At 41.9% G+C, this 22,407-nt stretch overlaps 1 protein-coding gene across 6 annotated transcripts in view; it reads right to left on the bottom strand.

The window, feature by feature from the left end:
* Positions 1 to 9,988: 9,988 nt before the first annotated feature.
* ADGRF1 (adhesion G protein-coupled receptor F1) overlaps positions 9,989 to 22,407 on the bottom strand; it is a 104,504-nt gene continuing 92,085 nt past the window's right edge. For 5 of the 6 annotated variants that reach the window (XM_044929242.2, XM_044929247.2, XM_044929243.2 and 2 more), the window contains 6 exons: positions 21,247 to 21,435; positions 18,187 to 19,551; positions 16,066 to 16,107; positions 15,039 to 15,098; positions 10,860 to 10,926; positions 9,989 to 10,199 (listed from right to left, as the gene is read on the bottom strand). In XM_044929242.2, the coding sequence (XP_044785177.2) occupies positions 10,111 to 10,199; positions 10,860 to 10,926; positions 15,039 to 15,098; positions 16,066 to 16,107; positions 18,187 to 19,551; positions 21,247 to 21,435 (1,812 nt within the window). In that variant the 3' untranslated portion in view covers positions 9,989 to 10,110. The remainder of the gene's footprint in view (positions 10,200 to 10,859; positions 10,927 to 15,038; positions 15,099 to 16,065; positions 16,108 to 18,186; positions 19,552 to 21,246; positions 21,436 to 22,407) is intronic. The other variant, XM_044929245.2, reaches the window with a different exon arrangement.

Here is a 22,407-nt window from a genome sequence, read left to right as displayed (position 1 = left end):
TCCAGTATTCTTGCCTGGAGAATCCCATGGACAGAGGAGCCTGGTGGGCCCCATGGAGTCGCAAAGAGTGGAGTGCTCTGGACCCCTCCTTAGGCATGCAACTTACCTAAACTCTCTGAGTCCCAGCTTCATCTGTAGAAGGGGGAAAATAATATGCAACTTACTGTGTTGTTCTTAGGATCAAAGGGTATGATCTATGCTGAGTCTAGCACAGAAACTGGAATCCCAAGGGCCTTGGTCCCTTCTGTTCCCTCTCTTATCCTTTCTTTCAAAACCCGTTATCTGCTAGTGTAATTGGGAAGAACAAATGTGACTCCACATTGGATCTGCTGCTTTTACTTTAAATTTTGTCTTCTATTACTTTTTCTTCTTTCCCCAGAGGAGGTGCAACATTCCTGGAGGTACTGCAATACCCGATGGATACATGGAGTAGACAGAGAAAGCTATTGCTTTTGCTACAAGCTAGCAACAGTTAGAACTGGACATGGAACAACAGACTGGTTCCAAATAGGAAAAGGAGTACGTCAAGGCTGTATATTATCACCCTGCCTATTTAACTTCTATGCAGAGTACATCATGAGAAACGCTGGACTGGAAGAAACACAGCTGGAATCAAGATTGCCTGGAGAAATATCAATAACCTCAGATATGCAGATGACACCACCCTTATGGCAGAAAGTGAAGAGGAACTCAAACGCCTCTTGATGAAAGTGAAAGTGGAGAGTGAAAAAGTTGGCTTAAAGCTCAACATCCAGAAAACGAAGATCACGGCATCCAGTCCCATCACTTCATGGGAAATAGATGGGGAAACAGTGGAAACAGTGTCAGACTTTATTTTGGGGGGCTCCAAAATCACTGCAGATGGTGACTGCAGCCATGAAATTAAAAGATGCTTACTCCTTGGAAGGAAAGTTATGACCAACCTAGATAGCATATTCAAAAGCAGAGACATTACTTTGCCAACAAAGGGTCCATCTAGTCAAGGCTATGGTTTTTCCTGTGGTCATGTATGAATGTGAGAGTTGGACTGTGAAGAAGGCTGAGTGCCGAAGAATTGATGCTTTTGAACTGTGGTGTTGGAGAAGACTCTTGAGAGTCCCTTGGACTGCAAGGAGATCCAACCAGTCCATTCTGAAGGAGATCAGCCCTGGGAGTTCTTTGGAGGGAATGATGCTAAAGCTGAAACTCCAGTACTTTGGCCACCTCATGCGAAGAGTTGACTCATTGGAAAAGACTCTGATGCTGGGAGGGATTGAGGGCAGGAGGAGAAGGGGAAGCCAGAGGATGAGATGGTTGGATGGCATCACTGACTCGATGGACGTGAGTCTGAGTGAACTCTGGGAGTTGGTGATGGACAGGGAGGCCTGGCGTGCTGCGATTCATGGGGTTGCAAAGAGTCAGACACGACTGAGCGACTGAACTGAACTGAATCACTAATGGGTTGTTGCCTAAGATTTAAAGTATACATAATGGCCTGTCTGGGGGAACCCTGCCTCCCCTGCCTGAGCATTAAGCTAAAATGCCTTTGTTTAGCTAACAAGAAACTTCTTGACCAGTGAAAGAAAGTGTTAGTCTTAGTTGTTCAGTCCTGTTCAACTCTTTGAGACCCCATGGACTGTAGCCTGCCAGCTTCTCTGTCATGGGATTTCCTAGGCAAGAATACTGGAGTGGGTTGCCATTTCCTTCTCCAGGGGATCTTCCAACCCAAGGATTGAACGCAGGTCTCCTGCACTGCAGGCAGATTCTTTACTATCTGAGCCACCAGGGAAGCCCTTAGCCCACTTACAAATAGTTGCAGAAAAAAAGAAATAAACACATCTCCTGAAGTCTGATTGGAACCAGGAAATATAAACTACGTACCACCTCTTTTACGGTTTCCCTAGTAGCTCAGAAAGTAATGCATCTAACTGCAATGCAGGAGACCTGGGTTCGATCCCTGGGTTGAAAGATCCCCTGGAGAAGGAAATGGCAACCCACTCCAGTATTCTTGCCCGGAGAATCCCATGGACAGAGGAACTTGATGGGCTACAATCCATGGGGTCACAAAGAGTTGGACACGACTGATCGACTAGAGCGCGCGCACACACACACACACACACCACCTTTTTCACTTGACATCTTCATGTTCTTGTCTTGGCTCCTTAAAAGAAACTAGCATCCAAATCTGGGCAAGATGGTGTTTTGGAACACCAGTCCACCATCTTCATCTTTTGGCTTTCCAAATAAAGTCTCCATTGCTTACCCCAGCACTTCATTTCTGGATTCATTGGCCTGTCATGGGGCAGGCATGGTGCTTGGACACAAAGGCAAGCCCTGGCAGCCAGTGCAGGGCTGAAGAGCACATTGTAAGAGCACATTGATCTTTCCTGATAAATCTTTGAGGACTTAGCAAATCTTTGCTCTGAATGAAGTCACTATTTTATGTTTGTTTTGTTTTGTTTACTCTGCTCCTATGACCTTGGGTACAAAATGGAATCTGAAGAGTTGGGGTAATTTGTCCATGGAAGTTCACGTGTGACAAGACTGCAGAAAATCTGCCAACCCGTTTTCTCCCAAAGTAAACAATGAATGTGAAAGTCTAGGAATATTCGCAATCAATTTGGCACCACGCATTTGAATTAACTCTGCATTTTCCTAAGTTAGGGCTTCCCCAGTGGCTCAGTGGCGAAGAATCTGCCTGCTAATACAGGAGACACAGGATATGTGGGTTCGATCCCTGGGTCGGGATGATCTCCTGGAGTAGGAAATGGCAGCCCACTCCAGTATTCTTGCCTGGAAAATTGCATGGACAAAGGAGCCTGGTGGGCTGCAGTCCGTGGGGTTGCGAAGAGTCGACTGAGCATAAGGACCTCTCCTTTTCCTAAGTTATCCAATGTATATTCTTTGAAACAACTCACATTTAAATAAAACACTGGTTTTCTAGCAAGTGAAAATCACCTGCCAGCCATGGCTAATTTCTCCTTTTGCTTAAAAGCAACTTCTAACTCTTTGCCAGCACCCTTGGGCATAAATCCAGGAAACAGAGGTTTTGTTTCCCAGTCCCAAACGGAGCTATTATGCTCTTAGTTCCCTAATCTCTTTTACTAGACAAAACACAGCAGCAACACTGAAAATTGTTCCTAATTAGAGTAGTTGGATTAAAATGCCTTTCATCTCCCCAGATTCCAGGCTGGCTCTCAGGTGCATTTAAGCATTGAGCAATTTGTCCAGAGCTTATTTCTTGGTCAGAGCCCGCCCCCTGAAGTTTAATGAAGGTAAGTACAGCACAGCTCTGCCGCCTTCTTAACAAAAGGCAAATTATTTTTCCCCATAAGAACCATTTAAAAAGAAATAGATTTGGGGCTTTTGAAAATCTATATCTGGCTGGGATCTAGAAAGGTTCGACAAAATGACCATCCTTCAGCCCCTTCATTTGTTTGGAAGCATCAGAAAAACAGGGGGGAAAATTCATCTTTCTAAAATAACTAGTTGCAGATCTGTAAAGAACTTATCCAACATGAGGCATGACAACATCTAAACACAATTCCATTCTCTGTATTCAATGTGAAACTTTCCACTAGTGAAGTTTCTTACTCGAAATGCTCATTATATTCATGTATTAATAATCTTCATATTCAAACTGGAATAGGCAAGTCAGGCTCTTTTTCTTTCTTGACTCTGGGCAGTAGTTAACCCAGTTGCTTCCTCGAAATCCTCCTGAAATGCTTTTCTTTTCTTCTGGCTCTCATCCTCTTGGTTTCCCTCCTACCTCACAGGCTACCCTTCTCCTTCCTCTTTACTGAATCCTCTTTCCTCCCTACTTCTAAATGATGGGGCACCTTTGGAGCTCAATGCCTGGACCTCGTCACTTCTTTCCCCATACCTGCTAGTTGATCTCCTCTGGTCCCATAGCTTTAACCATCATCTCTAGGCTGAGGACTCTAAAAGTGCATTTCTAGCCCAGACCCTCCCCTGAACCATACGCTGATATACCAAGTGACCTACTGGACAAATTGAAGCTCTCATAGGCATCTCCAAGACCTGAAGCAGCTGACCAAGGCTACATAAGTTTGTGGCCAAGCAAGTCAAACAAGGTGACTTCTAACTTCAGAAGTCACCACGCTATCTCTAATCACACACACACACACACACACACACACACATACACACTTGCATTTAACCAAAGTCACATGATATGGTTTCAAGAGTCAAATAACTCTATAATTTCCTGATTCTCAGAGATCAACTCTTTTTTAAATTAATTGTTTCTTCGTTGCCGTGCTCGGGCTTTCTCCAGCTGTGGCAAGTGTAGGCTTTTTCTGGTTGTGGGGCACAGGCTTCTCACTGTGGTGGCTTCTCTTGTTGCGGAGCACAGGCTCAAGAATGTATGGGCTTCAGCAGTTCAGTAGTTGTGGCACATGGGTCTAGTTGCCTCACAGCATGTGGAATCTTCCCGGACCAAGGATTGAACCCATGTCCCCTGAATTGGCAGACGGATTCTTAACCACTGAATTACCAGGGAAGTCCCTGAGATCAACTCTTTTAACTCATTTACTTGATTCTTTTGATATTTATTTCTGTGTTTCTAAATATCGTGCTTGCATTGTTATTCCTTGGTTTCTCAGTTTTATTGATTTCCAGAAACAAAGAATTAAAATTTAGATCTCTTTCCCCATCCTCCCTAATATACCTCCTATTCTCCACCTTCCCAGGATATTGTTATCATTTGGGTTATATCAAAATCATTGCATGTTACTGGCACTCTGCATGCTCTATTTATAGCTGAGGCAGGTAGTATGTTTAATTGTTTTTCCTTTTTATGCACAATATTTTATCTTAGATGTGACTTTTTTTAGTTGCTTTGATTTCTGTGTTCCTATGAAAAATCCATCCCCAGCCCATCTCACAATATGTAAGTCTCTTCTAAATAACCACTCAGGTGTATCAGGTACCCTACCATTTTCACCCTGTTGAGCCATTTCCCCTGAAGATCCAGCCTGGACCTGTCCCCCTAACTGCTGTCTGGCTAGCGACTCTCTTTACCCCAACCCTGGAGGTTCCTTCTCTCTCTCTTCTACTGAATCTTGTATTCTAAGTCTTCCTCTTTCTGGGTTTATTGCCTCTTTCTGAATTTATTTGGTCTATTTTCATTTATCATGCTGGGCATTCATTCAGCCATTTCAGTAGAGAAACTCATGTCCCTAAGTGACAAAAAGGCTGTTTTCTATTAGCTTCTCTAATGATACCCTTCCTTTTGTTCCTCTACACTTTGTTTCTGAAAATCCAGTTATTCAAATGGTGAAACTCTGGGTCTAGTCCTCTAATTTTTTTCTCTTTCATTTTGCATCTTTTTCTATTATTTCTATTTTCTAAGTCATTGCCTCAACTTTATCTTCCATCACCTCAATTGAAACATATCAGTAGTTATATTATTCTCTCTTTCATTCCAAAGATTCTTTTTGTGGCCCCGATATTCCTTCTTATGGCATCCTACTCATAAATGCAATGTTTTGTTGGAGGGTAGTATTGATCCCTGCCTTTCCTCTCTTCCTAGTTGTGTTTTTTTCTCCCAAGTTGCCTTTCTTAGTTTTCTCCTTCATCTTCTAGTCAAGTCCATAAACTTAGTTCTAAGTGACACCACACTGACTCTTTCTATAGTCTTTTTGTTTGTTTGTTTCTGCGTTTAATATTGGGGGCTTTCCTAGACAGCCTAGTGGGCTGTCAACTAGTGGGCACACATCTCTTAGCCAGGATAGATTCTACCACAAAGGCATATGGGTAGAGCATCCCTTGACATTACTTCCCCTTTGACCTCCAAGGAGCCTTTCTGTGCACATGTGGTCGGGGAGGTCTCCTGACTTTGGGAATGAGAAATATGTGGTCTGTCTAGGGCCCAGCCTCCTCCCTTAATTGTCCTACTGTTTTCGCCTTGGAGTTTCAGTCCATAGGAAATGAATGTCGAATTGTTTTATGGAGCGGAGGGGGCATCTACCTCCTATCTCAATATCTCCATATAGTTTATTGCTAGGATGGAGGAAGAGGTGATTACTTGACTACTTGGGGTGAGGAAGGCATCTGAGAGTCTGTTTCCTAAGTTGACTTTGAACTACATGTATGGTTTAGGCCCAGACTCATTTCACTTCTTAAGGAAATTGATGCTGCCAAGTCTTGAGTCTCTTGAGAAATTTTGCAGGATAAATCAGGTTGCCCCTTGGCTTTCTCCAAGACCAAGTGAAGTCACTCAGTCGTGTCTGACTCTTTGCGACCCCATGGGTGTAGCCTACCATGCTCCTCCATCCATGGGATTTTCCAGGCAAGAGTACTGGAGTGGGTTGCCATTTCCTTCTCCAGAGGATCTTCCCGACCCAAGGATCAAACCCATGTCTCCTGCATTGTAGGCAGACGCTTTACCGTCTGAACCACAAGGGAAGTCCTACTGCTGGCTTAATATTTAGCTTTCTTAGGCCAGCTAAGTCAGTTTGCACTCATCCCACCTGCTTTCCAAAGTTCTATTGTTATTCCTTCCTCTCTTACTCTTAATTCTTGGGAGTTCATGTCTATGATCACAGATAATCCCTTTCTCCTGCTGTTCACACCTTTAAAAATTCCCTTCCCTTGAGTGTAGACAGAACCTGTAACTCACTTCTAGCTGATTGAGTATGACAACAGTTATAGGATGTCACTCCCCTGATAACTTATATTGTACAGGACTCTGTCTTAAAAGCATCCTGGAATAAGAGACTCTCCTTTCAGGCTCAATGATGTAAGGTGGCCTTGTAGGAAAATCCCCATGGGAGGTCACAAGATAACCTCTGGCCAATAGTTAGCAAAAAGTCAATGTTCTCATTCACACAGTTGCTGGGAAATAAATTCTGCCAATAACCTGAATGAGTTGGAAATGAATTCTTCCCCAGTTGAGCATCCAGATGAAAATGAAGACCAGTTAGCTCCTTCACAACAATCTGTGAGACCCTGAGCAGAGGACCCAGTTAAACTGTGCCTGGTTTCCCAAGTCAGGGAGACTGAGATCATAAATGCAAGTTTATTTAAACCCCTAAGTTTGTGGGAGTTTTTTATACATAGAAACTATTCCAATGTCTTTCTCTTTTTTAAATTCAATTTTTTTTTTAGTTTCTTTATTTTTTGGCTGTACCACACAGCATGTGGGATCTTAGTTCCCTAACCAGGAATTGAACTTGTGCCCTCTGCATTGGAAGGTAGATTCTTAACCACTGGACCACCAGGGAAGTTCCTTAAGTTCTTTTATCATTGTTTCAGTTGTATCCTGGAAGGAAGCTGAAGTGGATGTGTGTGTAATCAGTGAGTTAGACAACAATGGCATATGGTATGTGACCTGACACACTTTTCAGTTCAGTTCAGTTCAGTCGCTCAGTCATGTCCGACTCTTTGTGACCCCATGAATCGCAGCACACCAGGCCTCCCTGTCCATCACCAATTCCCAGAGTTCACTCAAACTCACGTCCATTGAGTCAGTGATGCCATCCAACCATCTCATCCTCTGTCATCCCCTTTTCCTCCTGCCCCCAATCCCTCCCAGCATCAGGGTCTTTTCCAAGGAGTCAACTCTTCACATGAGGTGGCCAAAGTACTGGAGTTTCAGCTTCAGCATCATTCCTTCCAAAGAACACCCAGAACTGATCTCCTCTAGAATGGACTGGTTGGATCTCCTTGGAGTCCAAGGGACTCTCAAGAGTCTTCTCCAACACCACAGTTCAAAAGCATCAATTCTTCGGTGCTCAGCTTTCTTCACAGTCCAACTCTCACATCCATACATGACCACTGGAAAAACCATAGCCTTGACTAGATGGACCTTTGTTGGCAAAGTAATGTCTCTGCTTTTCAATATGCTATCTAGGTTGTAAAAGACCCTAATTTTGGTTAAAACAGGCAAGTAAACATTTCTAGCTACTTTCTATGGACTGAATAGTGTTCCTGCAAAATCCCTATGTTGAAGCCCTAACCTCCAATGTGGTTATTTGGAGATAGGGTTAGTAGGGAAGTAATTAAGGTGGAACCAGCTGATAAGGGTGGGGCCCTAATCTGATAAGATTGGTGTCCTTTTAAGAAGAGGAGGAGACACCAGAGAGCTCTATTTGCGTGTGCATGAAGAAGAGGCCATGTGAGGACACAGACAAGACAGAAGAGCAGTCTCACTGGAAGACAAGTCTGATGGCACGTTCAACTTGGACTTCCCAGCCCCAGGACCGTGAGAAAATACATTTCAGTTGTCTAAACCACAAGTCTGGGATGTTCTATTACAGCAGTCTGAGCTGACTAATATATTCCTACAGATAGCCGTAAATATGGACATGATTTGCTTTCATAATCACAAGCTGCTGGGTCTTAGGACATCAGGGCTATGTGTAAAATAGTGGCTAGAAGAGACCTGAGCTCCCTTGCAGACCAAGCAGTCTAGGATTCTAATTACAATTAAATAAACAATGTCAATCTGGCTAGACTGACTTACATAACCCCTCTCTTACTGTAATTCAACTTCTATAACTTCTATCCTGGCACAGCCATTTGCCATCCATGTTGCCCTGCTCACATGATCTCACCTCTCTGTGCCTTAGTTTCAGCTGCTATAAAACAGGGATAATAATATCCCCCCCTCTCAAACTTATTGTGAAGATTACATGAGATAATAAATGCAAAACAGATACATGTATATGTATGGCTGAGTCCCTTTGCTGTTCACCTGAAACTGTCACAACATTATTTTTAATTGGCTCCATCCCAACACAAAATTAAAAAGCTATTTAAAATAAATAAATAAAAAATAAATACAGAGTGGAGCCTGACACATCGTGAGCACATATACATTTTGCGTCTTCTTTTTTAATTTCTTACCATCACCATCAGCATCATTATCATCACTGCGGCTACTGAAAGGAGTGGATACTTGCTTTAAGAAATACCGCTGCAGATTTTTTAGGAAACTCTGGAAGCAAGGATAAATCAAAGGGCTTAGTTCTTCTGGGCCCTGTGGTCAGGGCTGAAATTCAGGTGAGCCCAAAGTGATAGCAGTATGGAAGGGAAATGTCACTTCCTAGAGGGTCTCCACTTGCTGCCTTGTTATCTCATCCAAAAGTAGCACCAACTATACACGTAAGTAACTTCCAGTAAATGCCTGCTGTATTATGAAAGAACACCCGGGTGCTTTAAGGTTTTCCGGAACACCAACAATCAAACTCTCCCTTGCTTTGCCTCTGACATAGAGAGAATTCTGGGAGGAAGAAATGAAGAACTTCACCTCACAAGGCTTGATTAGGATTGCAGGTAATTTTCAAGGCTGTTACGGGGCTGTAGAAATGGATTAGGAACCAAAGTCCTAGAAGTGCCCAATACCCTTTTAGCGTCATTGCAATGCTTGGGAAGTCACTTGACCTGTCCAAGCCTAAATTTCCTCATCCCTTCATTCTGTCTGCCCAGACAGCTCACGTCACTGGACAGGGACCAGATGAAAGTTCTTTGTAAACTGACAAATACTGCATTATATATATGTATATATATATATATAATGCAGTATTTGTATCACATTGTTATAGTTTCTAAGTCAGGGCTACAAAGCTGTCTGAAATGGACACTTTCCATTTTGCTTCTGATTAACCTTCAAACTTCAGTGACTGAATCTAAAAAACAAGAACAAGCATAAAATTTGACTAGAAATTAGGGAAGCAAATGCCTTTTCTCTAGGAAATTTCACCAGTGATTTTTTTTATAAGAAAGTAAACATGGTCCATCAATGTATTTAAAGTGATTTCATGACATTTCCTCATTCCAAATCAGATAACTGGAAATGTCACATGCATAATGCTAATTTATGAAAAAGGAAACCACAGTTTGTGGCAGTGAGAAGCTAGTACAACTGACAAAATTTCTGACACAAAATTAATCTTCTATATTTATGAAGCAATTCCTTTAAATCAAACCGTACAGAAGTCAATCTCTCCATTTAATTGAAGATAAAAGATGGTGGTCATGAAGCTGCTGAAAGCTCTTTATTTTATTCCCAGATTTTTAAATCAAAAAATTCCATTGAATATCATTTCTTCACTGACATTGAGCTCTGAATGTCGATTTACTAAAAAAAAAAAATTATCCTTGATTTTAGGATTCCCCGCTTTGTTCAGCTGATGAAAACTGAGTTAGCATGATGTCGTGTGAGGATTCGCTAGTATACGAAAATACGTAGCAGCCTAAAAGAGGAAAAAGAGGATAAGAATTATTGCTGTTATGTTGGAACAAGCTAAGATCAAAATTAGAGTAAGCCTATGCAATTCTTTACAATTCTGGACAGTCTCATGAAGAACTTAGGGTAGACAGCATTTTATTAATGCCATCGAAGCTTACATCTCTCGTATTTCTCTCATTTGAGAAGAGAAACCCCACATTTTCAGATCCTGGGGGATGAGATAAAGGTTTGAGACCACTGAATGTTACTGCTGGAAGGAACCTTAGTGGTCTCTTGGTTTTTCATTTTACTGATGAGGAATCAATATCCAAAAAGGTAAAGAGATTTGTTAAAAGCCCTCAGGCTGATTTTGGTGCAACTTTTGTCATGTATAGCTATGCATTCCTTTATTTTAACCCTAAGACCTTTAATTACACAAATAACATATTATCCCCCACCACTGCCCACAAAAGCCCTCAGACTGGTTGGTGGCAGTGATAATAGGACCCAAAGCTTTTGGATGAGCACATTGAGCATTTGGGGTGGGAAATGCTTTTTCAAGTTAAGACACTTGAACTTTATCTGAAATTCAAAGAATTTTGATCAGAATCTAAAGTGAATTACCCATGACAGATGCATATTCTTTCTTCCTACCCTTTGGAAACGTTGGTCTGTTTTTACTCACCTTTCTGTTGGAATGGGTTGAAAGTCTTTTCGAATCTGAGTGTGACAGATGAATCTGATAACTTCTGCTGCACCAAAGGAAACCAAGTTACTTAGGTATTCAGAGTATTCTTTCACGTGCTTCCTTATTTATTCAGATTCCCTCAAAAGATTACAAATGCTCATCTTTTCTTCAGCCAAATGTTCTTAGAAGATGAAAATCTCATTTTTGTCACCTACTCAGAAGACAAAAATCTTATTTTTGTCACCTAATTTGAAAGTGAAACTGCTGCTGCTGCTGCTAAGTTGCTTCAGCCATGTCTGACTCTGTGCGACCCCATAGACAGCAGCCCACCAGGCTCCTCCATCCATGGGATTTTCCAGGCAAGAGATACTGGAGTGGGTTGCCATTGCCTTCTCCAGAAAGTGAAACTGGAGGAATACAAATGGAGAAGACGCAAAGCCCTCACTGACCACGGCTGCCTTCTGAAAAGTGAACATTTTGTATTAGAAACAGGGAGAAAAAAACCCTGTTGGGAATCTTTACTTTTGGGTTTGCTTTATTCTACTTTTGAGTGTTTTTCTTTCTTTGATTATCCAATGAGGAAAATTCTGACTCCCTGCTTTGTAGGGTGGGGGGTGTCCTGTCTTACTTGACTAAAGGATTGTCTTTAATGCAGTCACACAGGCTGTAACTCCTTCCTTTTTTTTTTTTAATTTACTTTTGATTTGAGGATAATTGGAGGATATATGATAAAATACTGTGTTGGTTTTTGCCATACATCAACCTGAAATCAGCCATGGGTATACATAACATACACATGTCTCCTCCCTCTTGAGCCGCCCTCCCACTCCATCCCACCCCTCTAGCTTGTCACAGAGCACTGGGTTTGGGCTCCCTGTGTTACACAGCAAATTTCCTCTGGCTTTCTATTTTACATACGGCAATGTGTATGTTTCAAGGCTACTGTCTCAATTCACCCCACCCTCTCCTTCCCCCACTGTGTCTACAAGTCTGTTCTCTGCATTCTATGTCTCCATTGCTGCCCTGAAAATAGGTTCATCAGCACCATCTTCCTAGATTCCATATATATGTGTTAATATTTGATATTTGTTTTTCTCTTTCTGACTTACTTCACTCTGTGTAGTAGGCTGTAGGTTCACCCACCTCATTAGAACTGACTCAGACATATTCCTTTTCTGGCTGAAAAATATTCCACTGTGACATTGTGATGGTGACTGCAGCCATGAAATTAAAAGACGCTTACTCCTTGGAAGGAAAGTTATGACCAACATAGACAGCATATTAAAAAACAGAGACATTACTTTGCCAACAAAGGTCCATCTATCTAGTCAAGGCTATGGTTTTTCCAGTGATCATGTATGGATGTGAGAGTTGGACTATAAAGAAAACTGAGTGCCAAAGAATTGATGCTTTTGAACTGTGGTGTTGGAGAAGACTCTTGAGAGTCCCTTGGACTGCAAGGAGATCCAACCAGTCCATCCTAAAGGAAATCAGTCCTGAATATTCATTGGAAGGACTGATGTTGAAGCTGAAACTCCAATACTTAGGCCACCTGATGCCAAGAACTGACTCATTCGAAAGACCCTGATGCTGGGAAAGATTGAGGGCAGGAGGAGAAGGGGACGACAGAGGATGAGATGGTTGGATGGCATCACTGACTCAATGGACGTGAGTTTAAGTAAATTCCAGAAGTTGGTGATGGACACGGAGGCCTGGTGTGCTGCAGTCCTTGGGGTTGCAAAGAGTCGGACACAACTGAGCAACTGAACTGACTGAATAATCCATTGTACCTATGTACCACATGTTTTTTATCCACTCATCTGTTGATTGACATCTAGATTGCTTCCATGTCCTAGGTATTGTAAATAGTGCTGCGATGAACTTTGGGGTACATTTGTCTTTTTCAATTATGGTTTTCTCAGCTCACTAGTGGAATTGTTCAGTCATATGGTAGTTTAGAAAAGTGAAAGTGTTAGTCACTTAGTCGTATCTGACTCTTTGTGACCCCATGGAGTATAGCATGCCAGGTTCCTCTGTCCATGGCATTCTCCAGGCAAGAATACTGGAGTGGGTTGCCATTCCCTTCTCCAGGGGATCTTTCTGACCCAAGGATGGAACCTGGATGTCCCATATTGGCAGGCAAATTTTTTAGTTTGAGCCACTGTGGAAGCCATGGTAGTTTTATTCTTAGTTTTTAAAGGAATCTCCATACTGTTCTCCACAGTATTAATTTACATTCTGACCGACAATGCAAGAGAATTCCCTTTTCTCTACACCTTCTCCAGCATTTATTGTTTGTAGATTTTTCAATGATGGCCATTCTGTCTGGTGTGAGATGGTACCTCATTGTAGTCTTGATTTGTATTTCTCTAATAATGAGCCTTCTTTTCTTAATAGCAGAGAATGATTCATTAATTTCACATTTTCTGGCTCAAGGCATGTTAGTTCTTCAAGACATACAATTATCAAGACATACAATTAAAATCACAGAGCATTAGACTTCTGCTTTGAGTAACTAGTCCAACCCTGAATTTTTACAGTTTGAGAATATGAGACCAAAATGTACTAAGTGACTTTCCTATGATCACACAATCAGTTGGCTACAGAGTCAGAAATACAGAGCAGGTCTCTCAATTCCTGAGTCATGGATCCTAATTCACAGCACTCTCCAATGAAATGCAGACCTAGGAAAGTTACTTTAATGCCAGAAACTAATTGCCTCAGTTCAGTTCAGTTCAGTCACTTAGTCGTGTCCGACTCTTTGTGACCCCATGAATCGCAGCACGCCAGGCCTCCCTGTCCATCACCAACTCCCGGAGTTCACTCAAACTCACGTCCATCGAGTCGGGGATGCTATCCAGCCATCTCATCCTCTGTCGTCCCCTTCTCCTCCTGCCCCCAATCCCTCTCAGCATCAGAGTCTTTTCCAATGAGTCAACTCTTCACATGAGGTGGCCAAAGTACTGGAGTTTCAGCTTCAGCATCATTCCTTCCAAAGAACACCCAGAACTGATCTCCTTCAGAATGGACTGGTTGGATCTCCTTGGAGTCCAAGGGACTCTCAAGAGTCTTCTCCAACACCACAGTTCAAAAGCATCAATTCTTCAGTGCTCAGCTTTCTTCACAGTCCAACTCTCACATCCATACATGACTACTGGAAGAACCATAGCCTTGACTAGATGGACCTTTGTTGGCAAAGTAATGTCTCTGCTTTTGAATATACTATCTAGTTTGGTCATAACTTTCCTTCCAAGGAGTAAGCGTCTTTTAATTTCATGGCTGCAATAACCATCTGCAATGATTTTGGAGCCCCAAAAATAAAGTTTGACACTGTCTCCACTGTTTCCCCATCTATTTGCCATGAAGTGATGGGATTGCCTCACTGTTTCTTTATTTCAAAAATTTATATTATCCCATATTAAAAAAAAAACCCTCTAAATATCTATGTATTTTTTTCATGCACTTAGGTCAGTTGATTTTTATCAGACACAGAAATTTCTGCTTTAGAATCCTTTCTGAAAGACCCTCCATGTCTTACTGAAAGATAAAAGTATGAGGTAATGTCAAAAATACAAAATAGGGAGGCAAGTACTTTTGTTTCTAACTGTACGGTTCCTTACATGGATTGCACTTTTGTGGCAAAGAATGAAAACAGAAATCCTGTCTCCATACAACTTGGCAGTTTGTGGACTAAAGAGCTAAAATTGCAAGGGACAAAGTTTGTTATACCAGCATAAGACAGAAAATTCAAAGAGAATTTTTTATATTAGAAGTTAATGAAGACTTCCCATTCTGCTTTTCTGGAGAAGGAAAAGGGGTCTACAGGAGATTAGGCAGAAAGTTAGGCAGAGAAAAGGACCCTACTGATTCTAGATGTTGGAAAACAAGTCAGACTACAGCAAGTGATACTCTTCAAATGAATTTTCTCACAAGAACACCGCAGACCCCCATGCCTGAGCATCTTTGAAGCTTTCCACACATTTGAATTCATTCATTCACTCACTTACTGAAAAACTTTCTGGTGAATATTAACTGTTTGCTGGACATCGTGCCAGATACCAGGAATATAATGGCAACAGAAACTAAGTGGGTTTACACAAAACTGGGCCTGCTGTGGGACTGTGTAAAAAGTACAGAACTTCACGAATTGCCTCCATGGTAGCAGGAGATAATTACCTTTGATGCCTGGTCCCAACAGCTTAAAGGAGACAACTTGTTGAGCAGCACCTGTCGCAGCTATAGGGCAAAAAAGATATATTGAGGAGCTACCCATATGCAGTCATACATAGACATATCAAATACAAAACTAGTAAAATTGTTAATTAGTAATAGTATTCCCCAGCGGTATTTAATAGACTATAAGCATAGGGATCTGATGAAAGGGTTTTTCTTTTATGTCTTTTCTTATAAAAAAATCTAGAATGAAACAAAAAATAACAGTACCAAAAGCTATAATAATTCAGATTCTAGACATTAGTAATTGGCAATAATTGCTAACTTGAAGTTTATCTTTGAAGTGAAGAGTCTCCTCACCGACTAAATGGTGAAAACCACGGAATTATTTATTTTTATTTAATTATTTCCTTCCAATCCAGAAGAAAGTAAATTACTTCTTTGTAAACAGGGATTTGGGGGCATGTACAACAACAATTATAATAATTATAAAATACCCTTATCTTCTTATTAAAGCAAAGGCTACATTTATTAATTACTATCTTTACTTCTCTCGGCAGAATTGCTAAAAGCTTGGAAAAATAATGAAAGTAGTATAAGTTTTTTTCTACTATCTTTTACTTGCATTAGTCATCCTTCATTAAGAATTCTATTTCATGTTAGAGGCTACAAAATATTTACTATATAAAATTCTAGAAACATAGAAATAAATAGGCTTTTCCAGCATATGGAAAGTTTTTTTGCAGGCTAATTATGCCAAGTCAAAATTTGAAAGTAAAATCAAGTTTCCCCCTTTTTTCTACAGTGGTCACATTATATGCTGTGGTTGATTCACTATAGCTCCATTATCAGCAAAGAGTGTTCAGTTTCTTTGTATCCTGACTGAACCTGCCTTTTGTAAAATTATAGAACTTTTTTATGAAAGTACCCATGGTCTAACCTCTTATATATATGAATAAGAACCTTAGAACTGAAGGGGAGGGATTAGATTCCTGGGTTAAAGGAGGAAGAGAGAAATGAATACACATACCTTACTATCCAAGAGAATTCCAAAACACAAGATGAAAAGACCCTTTAAATGAAGGAATAAAGCACATGTATTATCTCTTCCATTTCCAGAAAAGAAAGTTTTTATATTATTACTATTCTATTCTATTCTCCAACATTGAAATTATTTCCTTGTCTGTCCCCCTATTGACTGTGGGTTCCCTGAAAACAAGGATACTATGAAACCTCCACAGTGCCTGTATTAACACAAAGTACTCAAACATTTTTGTTGTTGTTGCTAATTAAATTATTGAGTAAATAAAGTTTGAAACACACATGGACCTTCATGTTCCCCTTTGTGTCATCCTAAACCCCAAATAAAGAACTTCCATTTGCTTCTGTGTCTTAGGCTTTCTTTAGACATTAAACAAATGCCAACTCAGCATCTTATGATGTCAGCCAGCTCTGAAGTCCAAGGCCAAGTGGAGGAAATTGACTATATCAGCACGCTTTCCATGAAGTCCAGCCTCTGGGGAATCCACGGCAGTGTCTTTCTTGGACCCTGAACTCCTCCTCCTGGTTGGAGCACCCTCAGCTGGTGCCTGTTCAGACAGCATGTCACCAAGGACCCTGGACGAAAGCTCCCTAACCCTGTCACCATGAGGTGTGTGCTCTCCATGACAGCCCTTGTGCCACCACCTAAACATACCCTGGTTTGCTGAAGTAGGTGGAGAACCAACTGCTTTCTGGAGACCTTTACTGACCACTTACTCTGTGCCAGGCACAGTGCTAAATGCTGAGTGATCTCACTGAACCCTCGTATTTACTCTAAGATACAGGTAATAATTGGGTTTCCCAGGTGGCAGAGTGGTAAACAATCCACCTGCCCATTCAGGAGATGTAGGAGACCTGGGTTCCATCCCTGGGTGGGGAAGACCCCCTGTAGTAGGAAATGGCAACCCACTCCGGTATTCTCGCCTGGAGAATCCCATGGACAGAGGAGACTGGCAGGTTACAGTCCACAGGGTCTCAAGAGCTGGACACAACTGAGCACCAGCACCAGAGCACACAGATGAGAATATTATCCCTGTTTACCAGGGGCTTTCCTGGTAGCTCAGACGGTAAAGTGTCTGCCTACAATGCGGGAGACCTGGGTTCGATCCCTGGGTCGGGAAGATCCCCTGGAGAAGGAAATGAAAACACACTCCAGTATTCATGCCTGGAAAATCCCATGGACCAAGGAGCCTGGTGGGCTAGAGTCCATGGGGTTGCAAAGAGTCAGACACAACTGAGCGATTTCACTTCACTTCACTTACCAGATAAAAGAATTGAGGATAGAAAAATTAAATAACTTGTTAGCAGTCACATAGTTGGATAACATGACATATGTGAGCCTACAGCTATTTAACTCCAGAGTACAAACATTTAACCGCCACTATCCTGAGACATTGTTCAGCGTTAAGAGACCCAGCCAATGTTCCTTGAACCAGGATCGAGGGCTCTCTTCCAGATTCTCCGAATCTAAGGAATACTTTGCCCGCCTACTTGCTGAACACTCCTTGATCATGGCGTGTAAAACCCGTGCTTGGTAGCAGAGGTCCACAAACCTTTTCTCTAAAGAGTCAGAGAGTAAATATTTCTGGTTTTGCAGGTCATCCAGATTCTTACAACTGCTCAGTTCTGTCCATGTAAGGGAAACAGCCACAGATCCTATGCAAATGAACTGGTGTGGCTGTGGTCCAATAAAACTTTATTTACAAAAACAGTGCTGCCTGCAGTTGGCCAGGCACTGCTCTGTGGCACGCTAGGGACTTCCTTTACACCATTCAGACTCCAAAAGTAGTCTTGATTTATTTCCCTTTCCCTATGTGCCTTCACAGAGATCAGCACAAGACAAAGAGGACTGGGTCAACAGCAAGGGAGATGAGTGTTAGCTACATGAATTCAAACATTTAAAACACTGGAATGGATTACTGAAGAAGCCTAATATTTACTATTGGGGAAAAAAATGGATCTTCTTCTGTTCACTGTTGCAGGCGGTTTCGTTTGTAATAGTCCTGCTGGAGGCAGGGAGATGAGATCATCTCCAGAGTGGTCTTCCCATCCTCAATTCTCTACACTCCAGTTACCTGATTATACAATAGGTTATTTTCATTGTTCTTACCTGGAATGCATTGAGAAATGCGAAAATAATGTGCCAAGACAGATTCTGGCTATCCACCATTGTTGCTATGCCGAAACCCCAGGTGAGCCCCAGAAGAGGGGTCAGGACGAGGAGGCTCCTCCCTATGCGCTTGGCAGTGGCCTTGTTGTCCTGGGCCAGCCTTTCTCCAACAGCTGGCCTCCAGAGCTTCGTGAGAACTAATAGCACCACCACCAAATTTACAGCCACAATAGTCAGGGCAGGAACCGCAAAGGCCAAGAGAGGCTTGCTCCCATCGGACCAGTTAAGCCAACATGCATCCTGCCTTTTGTAGCCATTGCTGGGCTGCGTGACCAGAAAGGTGACGATGGATATAATGAGAGGGCACCCGTAGCCCAAGCAGAACCCGACGGCCACCATCAAAGGTGTGGCCATGTGATGGAACACGAAGATCACCCGATATGCCAGCAGGAACCCGAGCAGAAGCATCCAGAAGAACAAGGAGAGGTAGAAAAGGTGTGCAAAGAACACGGCAGCTGTGCAGACGCCAGAGTTTGTGTCCACCGTGGCAGCAACAATAAACCAGACGTCTGCAATCAGGAGGCACAGAGCTATGTTCACTATGCAGATGTGACGGCTGTGTGAGGTTTGGTTTTTGTTGACCTGCTTCCAAAACAGACCTTGGATGGTCAGGCATAAGATGAGACTTCCGATGGAGACCCCCAGTCCCACAAAGGTGATCCATTTCACAATGGGGACGATGGCAGGGGGGACAATGGGGGACATCAGCACGGAGAAGGAGGTCAGGTGGGTACAGAAGCATGTCACCAAGTTTGCAGTTTCATTCTCTAGGTGGCATCCGGTATCTGTCCACTGCAAATGGCTGAAATCCCAAAACACACATTGAGGTTGACTCAGATTCAATTTCATCTTAGAAAAAGTCAGGGAAATTTCTTCGATGGAAGAGTTTGGGATAATAATGGATATCAAGGGCCCATTAACCTGAGCATTTTTATTTTCAGCAATGGGTAGAATGTTCCCCAGGGTCAAGGAGGTCATGCTGATGATAGAATGTAGAAGGTCCTTCTTGAATTGACCTGGCCCAATAGACACATGGCCTGTGATGGGACTGGGAGTATTTTGGGGGGGAAATTCAGTTTCATAATTGTAACCTTGATTGCTGAGATTTGCAGATACTGGAATCCCTTTCCAGTTAATGAAGTCTCGAGAAAAATTCAGAGGCAGAGCTGTCGAAGGTACCAGAGTGCTGATGTTTTCCAGTGATTCTAGTAACTGGGAACTGGCATCCTTTTTTTTCTTCAGTAACACCGTCCAGTTGGTTAGCGAAGCTGATTTAAGGATGTGATCAGCTATATTGATGACATTCTAAAATACAAAGATGAAAGTCAATTTGGATTTTTAGTAAACTGGTCAGGGGACTGTGGATGGATAGTCATTAATCTTAAGCTCAAGAAAATTGCCCAGAGAATTGGCTCAATCGAGGATCACATATTAAAACTTAGCAGTGAAATATAGCATGGTGCTCCACACAGGGAAAGCTTTGGGCTAAGGAAAAAAGATCCACAGAATCACATCAGTTCCAGGCTGAACACCTCCCAGGAATTCATACGCCAAACAGGGTTTAGGCATGAAGGAGGAGAATGCTGCATTGGGGGCTGAAAAATGTGCATTTTCTTCCTTCTGAGATAGCAAACAGGACTGCACGACTCCTCAGGCTGAGGGTCCAAGAGTGAGACGTTCTTTGTAACTCCTTTCCCATATTATGTTTATTTTGCTAACATCAGAAGTTCTAAATTCATGTCACGAATGTTCAAGCTTTAATTCATGTATATTTATGACATTAACAGAGGAAACTAAAAGACAAAAATTCTTAAACCCTGGACATGCAACAAGGAAGCCTTGAATTGAGTTGTGGGTTTTAAGGGTCATTCTTAGTTTAAGACATTTCTTTTCCAAACATCCCTGAAAGGCAATGTTTTCTCCCCCAGGACCCTCACTCACTCTTAACAGCTCTGGTCCCCAGGCATCTGCTGTGGGCATCTGTCACTCTAGCTGAGTCTCACCCTGAGCCCTCTGTGACTCCTGGCTCAAATCCCATAGTGGGTTTCTTTTACTGCTTTCAGCAATCTCTGCTTTCTTTTGGTTTGTGTTTGCAGCTCTATTTTCCCCTTCATTTCATTTTTAGCTTTTTTTGTGTATCATTTTGTTTTATTTGGTCTCATTAACAGTACATAGTCAGACTTTTTGAAAAAAACAAATCTGAGCATCTTTATTTCAGGGAGTTGAACTTATTCACATTTAATGTCACTTCTGACATATAATGTTTACCTTATATAGTTAAGGACCATTGTGTGATTATATAACAGTGTACATAATATAAAACCCAATTTTGTAAAGTATTATATGCTTTAACATATAAAATGCACACATCCAAAATTTTTGGAAAGATGTTTATTTAACAAATAGTTATTGAGTACCTGCTATGCATCCCTTGTCAATCTTCTAGGCACTGAGATAACACCTACAGTGTAAGCAGTGGCCATTCTAGAGTGACAAGAGTACGTATCACTTATTTTTCTTTTTGTTTATTTGCATATCTTATAGTGAGCATGTCTTATTTGAGGAATTTTTAATTTTAAAATATCCAAACTAAATCATGAATTCCCCACTCAAAAAATGGAGTTCTTAAAATATACTAAATATAATATACTAGAGTCAGAGTTTATAGCCACAGGAAGGAAAAACTGCAGACTCAATATTAAGTATCAAAAAGTTGGCACCTGTGTCATTCAATGTCTCGTAGGGCAGAGACTTATACCTTTCCCTTAGCCAGGTGCCACCCAGGCGGCCTGCCTGGAGGCAGCTCCCTCTTACTTTGTACACACATAATTGAATCCTGGGGTTTCTTATACATTGCAGAGGAAGCAGCGAAGCTCACACAAAGACTGTTACATGGCTCTTTGGTCCTTTTCAACAACATCTCATCAACTGGGGCTTCTGCCATTCCTCCTACCCGATTGAGCGTTTAAAGTGAGCTGTTCGAGCTCATGCAGACTTTACCTCCATTGTTGAATTGGACACCGTGAAGCTTTTTTTCAGAGATGAGATACTGCCCAGAATTGACACCACGGAAGCCAGGTTCCCAGCTGTGGTTGATGGGTTTTGCTGAATGACCATCGAAAGCTTCTGCACCAGAGACGACACAGCTGCCTCCGTGTCAGTATCGTTGTTGGCCAGCTCACTTGAATTCTAGGAACAGAAATGGTTACCTTCTAGGAAACAATGTAATGCTTTTGCTTCATCAGACTTAAATCAGTTTCATGGCCACATATAACTAACATTTGTATGGTGCATGATAACCTAGGATAACCATATAACAATGACAATAACATTACGGTGGCTGTCATTCAGTGCTATTTCCCATACACTGTTCTAAATGCTTTACTGGGGATTCACTGATTTGATTTAATCCTTCAGTTCAGTTCAGTTCAGTTCAGTTGCTCATTCGTGTCTGACTCTTTGCGACCCCATGAACTGCAGCATGCCAGGCCTCCCTGTCCATCATCAACTCCCAGAGTTCACCCAAACTCATGTCCATCGAGTCGGTGATGCCATCCAGCCATCTCATCCTCTGTCGTCCCCTTCTCCTCCTGCCCCCAATCCCTCCCAGCATTAGTCTTTTCCAATGAGTTAACTCTTCGCATGAGGTGGCCCAAGTATTGGAGTTTCAGCTTTCCTTACACTACCCTTTAAAGGAGGTACCATGATTATTTTCATTTTGATTAAGGAAATTAAAATTTGAAGAGTTTCATTAAAAAGTATTTTTATATAAATTATTACCCTAATTATACAGAACCTGAAGTGAGATTCAGTGACTTTCCAAACAGTACCCGGCTAGGAAGTGGAAAAGGCATGGTCTGCTTGGCACCAAATGTTATATCCGTTTACTATGCTGCGAAATCCCTGTAGAGCAGGGGTCCCCAACCTCCAGAATCTAATGCCTGGTGATCTGAGGTGGAGCTGATGTAATAATAATAGAAATAAAGTGCACAATAAGGTAATGTGCTTAAATCACCCAGAAACCATTCCTCTACCTCCCAGTTCATGAGAAAATTGCCTTCCAAATCGGTCCCTAGTGCCAAAAAGGTTAGGGACCATTGCTATAGAGGATTTAAAGGGATGTACGTGGAGATTTGACTACACTTGGTCACTGGATTTGGG

This window comes from Bubalus bubalis, chromosome 2 (assembly GCF_019923935.1).
Source record: "Bubalus bubalis isolate 160015118507 breed Murrah chromosome 2, NDDB_SH_1, whole genome shotgun sequence".
In the NCBI taxonomy this organism is placed as follows: Eukaryota; Metazoa; Chordata; class Mammalia; order Artiodactyla; family Bovidae; genus Bubalus; species Bubalus bubalis.
This window is presented reverse-complemented; position numbering and strand designations above follow the sequence as displayed.